The 10,208-nt window shown below is 40.9% G+C and overlaps 1 protein-coding gene across 1 annotated transcript; it reads left to right on the top strand.

The window, feature by feature from the left end:
• Window positions 1-4,750: 4,750 nt before the first annotated feature.
• Window positions 4,751-9,791, top strand: LOC124024264 (metalloproteinase inhibitor 2-like). The gene is made up of 5 exons (XM_046338253.1): window positions 4,751-5,036; window positions 6,849-6,919; window positions 7,516-7,618; window positions 9,253-9,374; window positions 9,525-9,791. Exons 1-5 carry the CDS (start codon window positions 4,907-4,909, stop codon window positions 9,651-9,653), a joined length of 555 nt encoding a protein of 184 aa, XP_046194209.1. The 5' UTR covers window positions 4,751-4,906; the 3' UTR covers window positions 9,654-9,791.
• Window positions 9,792-10,208: the final 417 nt, after the last annotated feature.

The following is a 10,208-nucleotide window of genomic DNA, read 5'->3' as shown; positions in this document are numbered from 1 at the left end:
GAGGTGCTTCAGAGCGGGCAGCATTTAGGGAGAAGGGCTGTAAAAGACATGGATATTTTAGGGTGCATTATGGCCACACAAAGGGGATGCCTCCGGGAAATTTAAGGCATTATCAATAGCTACTCAAATTGTGAATGAGAGAGTGACGAAGTGTTTACAGCCTGCGCAACAAAACAAAGCAGATCTCATGCCTTTCAAGCGACTTTTTTTCAATTCATCATTAGAGTTGCATCATGCAAGCTTACAATGTATTAAAAAATCAAAACATATAGCCCAACGTTTGTTGAACAACTACAGTTTCATTAATACCTCTAAATTAAGTATATAGGAGTACCTATTTATTTGTTAACCGCACAACACAGAATAGCCGCACAGATGTCAACCCAACCCGATTGTGGTAAGAGCTATGGAAACAATGATTAAACCCTGAGAGATGTATTTACCTCGGAGTCTACGGATCCCTTGTGTGTGTGTGTTTTAATAGATTCACTCCTGTTGATAGAAGTACAAACTTGCCTGTAGATTTGACCTTCATTATGATGATAGTATTTCCATAAATTAAATTGTGTAATGAAGCATGTGTGTAACTGATTGACTTACTAGAATGAAGGGTTTGAAAGGATAAACTATCTGGTTTTATGTGTTGATTTAACTTACTTTAATAGAAGTATTGCGATAGAACCTCATTTGACAGTTTAAGCCATAAATTAATGATTACCTTAAAATGTTACAATCGTTACCACAGAAGTGGTAATAGGAGGGAGTGTGAGGGAACATTTTGTTGTCTGCAGAGATAGCCTTGAATTGTACACAGCATTTCCTCTCACTCTATCTTGTTTTGTGCAGTTGACTGTAACCTCTTCAGACCAATTGGCAGTACGCCCAGAACATTGCAAACACAACACAGTACGTCCAGAACCAAAAGGATTATCTCAGTTTCAAGGTCTCAGCTTTGAGAGAAGAAGCCTTGTGAGGTGTCACTCAGTCACATGCAGGAACCAATGTTAAAAGTGAATAATGTAAATGATTCTTGTATGACTGGTTTGTGTAGCATTACATAAGGACTGAAAGGGAACAACACCCTTGGCAGAGTTTTCATCAAGCTTGGACTGAGTTTGTGAACCTCTCCAGACATCATAATAAAGAGTGATTCATTTCATATTGACATCAGGTGTCCCTGGTGTTGAATCTCCACCACACCATGCAAATAAACTGATATCTCTAGCTTGAACAGACAGATTTTGATAGAGATTTGTGTATTATGCCAATTAGATTTCCGTGGGCGTGGTCATCGACTCTTAGACTACTAAAAAATGTGTGCCACACCCGACCTGTGATTTCCGTGAATCTGATTGGTCAAAGAGGTGGCACCACAGGTCCCTGAGTGGTGGGGACATTTTCTTCTCCTGCTCTAAAGTTACCCGAGTTTTTGTTTTGTTTTACTGAAAGCAACACTGTGAGGAATTCGAATAGGCGTAGCCTAAAACTGACATTTCTAGTTCATCCCCATTGTTTAAGTGAAAGACGGACAGTTTATGACATTTTATGGCAGCCAGGCAAGTTGAGCCTGCTTTGTGGTTGTCCCATTAGGCAGAGGATTTTTAGAAAACTAAATACAACCAAACTGTAAATAATTCCAGTTGAAGCTTCACAAAATATGTGTAACTTTTAGTCAGGGCGAGCAGAGTGCGAGCCACTTCATCCTGCTACTCCAGCTGAGATACACTATATAGTGGTAACTCACCTTGCCATGCTAGCTTCGCCTTCATGTGGGTGCTAACAAGCATGCTAAATCGTGCTACGTATCAACAGCCATTGTCAACCAATCAAGTAGGGGTTGGAAGCTCTGGTGAGGTTCGATTGTTTACTCGCAAGCAATATCACCAAATATTTGCTTGATGATCAGCTTTGCCCAACTTTAGTCCCGCCCTGTTCAGCTCCCTCTCCCATGCTCGCATCTCCCAATGGTCCCTGGCCAGTCCATTTCGCACCGCTTTACTTTCATTGAAAATGAATGGGAAGCTGTTGTTTCACCATGTGATACTGTCTCCAGTGTATATACCCTGTCAGACGTGAGCTGCACGTTGAAATCTTGAAATCACGCTCTGCAAAAGTTTCCTGTTTGTATGTGTTCGATGTAGCAGTCCAGAAAAACATGTTTCTGCTTCCCCCCGTCGTTTAATTAAGAGACCGAAAAAATCAAATTTTATTTGCCACATGTGCCGAATACAACAAGTGTAGACTTTACCGTGAAATGCTTACTTCCAAGCCATTAACCCACAGTGCAGTTTAAAAATGTATATATTTATCAAGTGGGCTAAAATAAAAAGTAATAATAAAAAGTAACTCAATAAGAATAACAATAACGAGGCTATATACAGGGGACACCGGTACAGAGTCAGTGTGCAGGGGTACAGGCTAGCTGAGGTAATCTGTACATGTAGGTGGGGGCGAAGTGACAAGTTCTGGCATTTCTGCGTGTTAACAACTATCGGGTAAACGACCATTATCTTCAGCAACCATAAAATACTGCTGATTTGGCCAAGTGCCTTTCAGAATGTAAAGTCAATCTCTGTGTGTAGGGTATGACATAGTGATGAATCAGTAGCAGAATGATTTTATATGGGCTATTTTTTTCTAATCAGGTCACATAGATTTAAACTCCTGGAAAAACTCCTGGCCCTATAAGGAGGATGAAAACCCTGTCGTACTGCAGCAACCTTTCTCATATGAATTATATTTTAAAATTGGAATAACAGGGGTGTTTCCCTTACACAGACAGAGACGACTGTGATTAGACAATACAACTAACAGGACAGAGTTTGTTTTATGCAGTGTTGCATCATGTAGGCCCAGGGATAGAAATGGCCTGTGTCCAAAATCCTTCAATTCCATCCCTGTGTATTCATACCACTTGACTTATTCCACACTTTTGTTGTGTTACAGTTTACATTCAAAATGGATTACATTCATGTTTTTTCTTCACCCATCTACACAGACTACTCCATAGTGAAAATATGTTTTTTTTTAATCATTGCAAATTTATTGAAAATGAAATACAGAAATATCTCATTTACATACGTTTTCACACCCCTGAGTCAATACTTTGTAGAAGCAACTTTGGCCACGATTAAAGCTGTGGGTATCTTTCGTTAAGTCTCTAAGAGCTTTCCACACCTGGATTGTACATCATTTACCTATTATTCTTTTCAAAACGCTTAAAGCTCTGTCAAATGTGTTGTTGATCATTGTTAGACTATTTTCAAGTTTTGTCAATGATTTTCTAGCAGATTTAAGTCAAAGCTGTAACTCAGTCAATCAGGAACATGCTCCAACTTATTGGTAAGAAACTCCAGTGTAGATTTGGCCTTGTGTTTTAGGCTACTGTCCTCCTGAAAGGCAAATTTATCTCCCAGTGTCTGGTGGAAAGCGGACTGGACAAGGTTTATTTTTAGGATTTCTCCTGCTCTTAGCTAAATTTGGTTTATTTTTTTATCTGAAAACTCCTCAGTCCTTAACGATGACAAGCATACCCATAACATGATGCAGTCACCACTATGCTTGAACATTTGTGGAGTGGTACTCAGTAATGTGTTGTATTGGATTTCCCCCAAACATAACACTTTGTATTCAGAACAAAAAGTTTTTAGCAGTATTATTTTAGTCCCTTATTTCAAACGGGATGCATGTTTTGGAATATTTTTATTCTATACAGGGTTCCTTCTTTTCACTCTGTCAATTAGGTTAGTATTGTGGAGTAACTACAATGTTGTAGATCCATCTGCAGTTTTCTCCTATCACATCCATTAAACTTTGTTACTGTTTAAATGTCCCCACTGGCCCCATGGTGAAATCCCTGAGCGGTTTTCTTCCCCTCCAAATTAGGAAGGACGCCTGTATCTTTGTAGTGACTGGGTGTATTGATACACCACCCAATGTATATTTAATAACTGCTCAAAGGGATATTCAATGTCTGCTTTTTGTTTACCCACCTACCAATGGGTGCCCTTCTTTGTCATGCATTGGAATACCTCCCTGGTCTTTGTGGTTGAATCTGTGTTTGAAATTCACATTTCAACTGTGGGAACTTACAGATAATTGTATGTGAGGGGTACAGAGATGAGGTAGTCATTCAAAATTCATGTTAAACACTATTTTTGCACACAAAGTGAGTCCACGCAACTGATTATCTGACTTGTTAAGCACATTTTTACTCTTTAACTCAGGTTTGTTAGCTGCGCCCAGTAATTGTCCACACCTGATTTTAATGAGTGCGTGTTTCCTTTGAAATGGGTGTGTTTGAATAGACTCACAAACAAAACTTTAAGGAATTCCAGTAGGTTTAGCCTATTTTTATATTGAACCTTTATTTAACTAGACAAATCAGTTAAGAACAAATTATTATTTACAATGACTGCATACCCCGTCCAAACCCCGGTCCAATTGTGTGCCACCCTATGGGACTCCCAATCACGGCCAGATTGTGATACAGCCTGGAATCGAACCAGGGTCTGTAGTTACACCTCTAGCACTGCGATGTACAAAGAGAGAACAGTGTAGAATGTCCCCCCAAAACGGATCTTTCAGTTCCATCATCAATTTATGGCAACTGGGCATGTTGAGCCTGTGGTTGAGCCAATAGTCAGAGGACTCTTTTTAATTGAATGGTTGCGGTTCTGGATTAATAGAATGCTCAGCCTACCACAGGCTGGGTTCTGGCTGGGGGAGGAGCTCACAGCCTGCAATAAATAGCGGATGATTACGTTGAGGGGAAAATACTTCTAAGAGTTATCCTTCAGTCTGGGAACAGTCCGAAGGGAAATACGTTCTTTTGTAATTTACGCCTCACACCTTTACTCGGCTCGGCTCCTTTTGTGATATTTGGATAACCGTAATTCGTTTCCAAATGACGCGGTATGTAAGCAGTTGTTTCATTACTCTGTTCGTGCTGTTCCTGTGGCGGGTCGAAGACATCGCAGATGCTTGCAAATGCTCCCCTCCGCATCCTCAACAGGCTTTTTGCGATGCAGAAATTGGTAAGGCAGTTTTGTCAACATTTAACTTTTCAGCCTTCACATGTTGAGAGCTGTTAATACGCAGCATGCAAACATTTGATCTATTGTCTGTGGTCGTAGTAGAAATAATTAGGACATGATCATTAAGCGTATTTACAATCACACAATTATATACAAAATAACTTGGGCGACAGTGATGGGCTATCAACCTTGTTACTGGAGAGCTATGCTCCTGTAAATGTTGAATCCAAACCTATTTGTAACGAACCTGAGTCAGTTTATCAACCAGCCAATTATTAGAATCAGGTGCGCTAGATTAGGGATGGCGCAAAAACCTACAGGACTGCAGCTCTCGAGGAACAGGTTTGAGAGCCCTGCGTTGCTTTAGGAATAAAGTGTCACTACACATTATTTGAGATGTGTTTACAAAACATTAAGGACGTCTGCCCTCTCCATGACATGGACTGGCCAGGTGTTAACTATGATATCTTATTAATGTCACTTGTTAAATCCCCTTCAGTGGAGATTAAGGAGACTGTTTAAAGGCTGTTTAAGCCCAGAGACATTTCAGACATGGCTTGTGTATGTCATTCAGGGTGACTGGGTAAGAACAAAGATTGAAGCGCTGTTAAATGGGGCAATGGTAGTATGTGCCAGGCACACCTGTTTGTGCAAAGAACTGCAACGCTGCTGGGTTTTTCACACTGAACAGTTTCCTGTGTATCAAGAATGGTCTACCACCCAAAGGACATTCAGCCGACTTTACACAATTGTGGGAAGCATTGGAGTCGACATGGGCCAGCATCACTATGGAATGCTTTTGACACCTTGTCGAGTCCATGTGCCAATGACTTGAGGTTTTGTTCTATGGACTAGTCTTACAGCAGCAGCTACTGTACAGCATCTTCCTACCTGAACCAATCATCTACAGAGGGCATGTTTAAACCGGGCGTGTCAAATTAAAAGCAGAAGACCAGAACTAGGAATGTAGGACCAGGAGGGAAATGGACTGTCATCTGTTTTGATGTTAACCTAGCCAAAATGTAGGACCAGGAGGGAAATGGACTGTCATCTGTTTTGATGTTAACCTAGCCAAAATGTAGGACCAGGAGGGAAATGGACTGTCATCTGTTTTGATGTTAACCTAGCCAAAATGTAGGACCAGGAGGGAAATGGACTGTCATCTGTTTTGATGTTAACCTAGCCAAAATGTAGGACCAGGAGGGAAATGGACTGTCATCTGTTTTGATGTTAACCTAGCCAAAATGTAGGACCAGGAGGGAAATGGACTGTCATCTGTTTTGATGTTAACCTAGCCAAAATGTAGGACCAGGAGGGAAATGGACTGTCATCTGTTTTGATGTTAACCTAGCCAAAATGTAGGACCAGGAGGGAAATGGACTGTCATCTGTTTTGATGTTAACAGGAGGAAATGGACTGTCATCTGTTTTGATGTTAACCTAGCCAAAATGTAGGACCAGGATCTGTTTTGATGTTAACCTAGCCAAATGGACTGTCATCTGTTTTGATGTTAACCTAGCCAAAATGTAGGACCAGGAGGGAAATGGACTGTCATCTGTTTTGATGTTAACCTAGCACAAAATGTAGGACCAGGAGGAAATGGACTGTCATCTGTTTTGATGTTAACCTAGCCAAAATGTTACACCCATTAACTTATGCACAAACATTCTGAACAGACTGTTAGTTATTGGGTCTGAGAATGAAATCCACTGTTCTCTTTGCTCCATATCACCGTTACACCATCAGTGTGACGGACCAGTGTACCAGAATGGTTTAATGAACATTATTGAAATCCATGTCTCCCTCTTCTAGTGATCAGGGCGAAGGTGGTTGGAAAGGAAGCGGTGTCTAACGCCATCAAGTATGACATCCAACAGATCAAGGTATGATTCTCCTTTTTATTAAGTGGTTGTTCCTTCCTACACTGACACATTGAAGCTCCCTGAACCCCAGTCTGACAGCTGGGCCCAGTTCTCTCTCTTCCCCTTGGCTCTAGCCCTTCAATGTCTACAGATCTGGATAGGTATAAGCAGTGTCATTGTGGAGCTTCCACCATATGAAATGAGTATACTTCTATAAAAAGCCTCTCCCTAAAGTGTTGACGTTCCTGTTGGTCCAAGTCTATGTTGACATCCTCTATATGAACTCAGCTGCCACTTCATTAAAGCTATATCACTACATTCTCTAACAGATAGTTAGTTGGCCCTCTGATGTCACAGGTTGCTGCATTTCTATATTTGAATTTATAAAGTAATTTAACTTACACTCCCACTGTGCCTTACATCATTACTAACCTTTAGTCATGAGCTAGCTGTCCTTGAGGATGGGTGTGGTAACTGGAATAAATGATCGCTTTCACCTTACAGATCTGTGAATAAAAGGGTGAAGATTGACAGTGCCTGATAGCTGTAGTCGGTGAGGTTCCAAATGATATATCTAGATGTTTGACAGATCCTCTGTTCTCCTTGTGATTGGCTAGATGTTCAAATGCCCAGACCAGGTTATCCACGCCATCTTCACTGCACCGTCCCCAGCTGCATGCGGTGTGACTCTGGAAATCAACAAGGAGTATCTCTTCACAGGTGAGGTTCTCACTGTTACCCACATTCTGTTGCCACAACACTGGTTAACCCTCTGTCCTCAGACTCCAGCACAAATCAGCTTTCCATGTATCTGCATGTCCAGCCCTTAGATTTCACCTCAAGTGTTTTAGCACTTGTATTTTCAGGACAACCAGGGCTACAAGTAAACCACAAAACAATTTAATGTGGACTTTGGCATTCATGAGTTTCATTGGCAAATGTTAACATGAGGTCTGCCAAAGCTTGATATTACTTTTAATTAACTTTAACTAGGAAAGTCGGTTAAGAACAGTTTTATTTTGAATGACTGCCCCTTGTTCAAGGGAAGAACGACAGATTTTTACCTTACCAACTCGGGGATTCGATCTCGCAACCTTTCAGTTACTAGTCCAATGCTTTAACCACTAGGCTACTTGCAGCGCTCATAAATGTTTATCTTCTCTTTAGAAGAACCCCTTACCTTCTGTCTCTTACCTTGTGCACATCATATAGAATAACATGTTACATGTTCATGAGTCTTAGCTTTTCATTAATCTACTGAACATAAATATCAATGCCACCGCTTCTAAAATGTTAACCTCGTTACAGTTCATATAAGGAAATCAGTCAATTTAAATATATTTATTAGGCCCTAATCTATGGATTTCACATAACTGGGAATACAGATTTGAAACCGTTGGTCGCAGATATGGTACCTTTAAAAAAAAGGTAATGGATCAGAACCAGTGTCTGGTGTGACCAACATTTGCCTCATGCAGCTCAACACATCACCTACATGTAATTTAGGCTGTGGCATGTTCAGCTCGACATTGCTGGATATTGGCTGGAACACTTTGAACTAGTGCATCCCAAATATGCTCAATGCTTGACATGTGAGTATGCAGGCCCTTTAGAAGAAGTTGGAAATTATCAGCTTCCAGGAATTATGGGGAGATCATTGCGACATGGGGCCATGAATTATAATGCCTCAACATGAGGTGATAGTGGCGGATGAAGGGCAAATTCTCTAAAATGGAGGTGGCTTATGGTAGAGAAATTAACATTGAATTCTCTGGCAACAGCTCTGGACTTCCCAGTCAGCATGCCAATTGCATGCTCCCTCAACTTGAGCCATTTGTGGCACTGTAACAACTGCACATTTTAGTGGCCTTTTATTGTCCCCAGCACAAGGTGCACATGTGTAATGATTCTGTTTAATCAGCTTCTTGATATGCCACGCCTGTGAAGTGGATGGATTACCTTGGGAAGCAGAAATGCTCACTGACATGGATGTAAACAAATCTGTGCACACAACTTGGCAGAAATTTCACAAGAGAGCTAATTTCTCATCTCTTATTTCGGCCGTTGAAACATGGGACCAACACTAAACTCAGCAAAAAAGAAACGTCCCTTTTTCAGTACCCTGTCTTTCAAAGATGATTCGTAAAAATCCAAATAACTTCAGATCTTTGTAAAGGGTTTACACTGTTTCCCATTCTTGTTCAATGAACCGTAAACTATTAATGAACGTGCACCTGTGGAACGGTTGTTAAGACACTAACAGCTTACAGACTTTAGGCAATTAAGGTCACAGTTATGAAACCGTGGGGCACTTTCCCCATGGTACATTGACTGACTATCTCCTCTGTCTGTAGGAAATCTGGAGACTGGAAGAATGTCTGTAACACTGTGTGGCTATAATCCGCCCTGGGAGGACTTGAGTGCTGCACAAAAGAAAAGCTTGACTCACCGCTACCAAAGCGGCTGTGATTGCAAGGTGTGTGTGATGGGAATTAGTCATATATTACACCAATATTTACACCGCACATTTACTAAAAGGGAGTATATTACTCTGGTCACATTGGCAAAACGCATGCGCTAGAGTATTGGTATAATAATCAGTGATCTTTGTCTCTCTGCTCCACAGATCATCCACTGCACTTCGCTCCCCTGTCCGATCAGCACCACAGATGCATGCCTGTGGATGGACTGGGGGACAAACAATGGCCGAAACCTTGCCTGTATCAAGAGTAATGGTTCTTGTGCTTGGAAGTAGTTCCTAGATATTGGGGACTCCTATACTCTACAGGCCATCTGCTTACTGACTCCAGATGACAAAGCTGTGAATGTGTAGTTTTAAATGAACCAACATGTCTTACTGGTCACTACTTGTAAAATAAACAAAACAAATATAGCATTGTTAATGTCTGCCATTTTTTAAATGGATTGAATTTAACTGGAACCAAACCTGTTATCAAAACCCCAAATCGTGATCAGTGTTGTCAGATATGGTTATTTGTAAATGGAACAGTATTCCTGAAGCATCAAGCAGGGCGTCATGTAGAATGTTCAGATGTTCTATACATGAAGAACAAATGGTCTTCTCTGACATGAAAGTAATCATGTAGGCTCTAATGGCGTTTCTATCTGGAGCATTCTACATTTGTCTACTGATTGTGGCCCTTAAGTAGTTTGGGTCTAAACCAGGGCTTTAGCTATGTAGTGATGTTGACCATTAAACAACTGACTTGTTCTGTAATATTCTTTAGTGGGATGAATAGTTTATTTCAGTCATTTAGCAGACCCTCAGACCAGGGAGCGTTTTGAAAGC

This window comes from Oncorhynchus gorbuscha, unplaced genomic scaffold (genome assembly GCF_021184085.1).
Source record: "Oncorhynchus gorbuscha isolate QuinsamMale2020 ecotype Even-year unplaced genomic scaffold, OgorEven_v1.0 Un_scaffold_1811, whole genome shotgun sequence".
Taxonomy (NCBI): Eukaryota; Metazoa; Chordata; class Actinopteri; order Salmoniformes; family Salmonidae; genus Oncorhynchus; species Oncorhynchus gorbuscha.
This window is presented reverse-complemented; position numbering and strand designations above follow the sequence as displayed.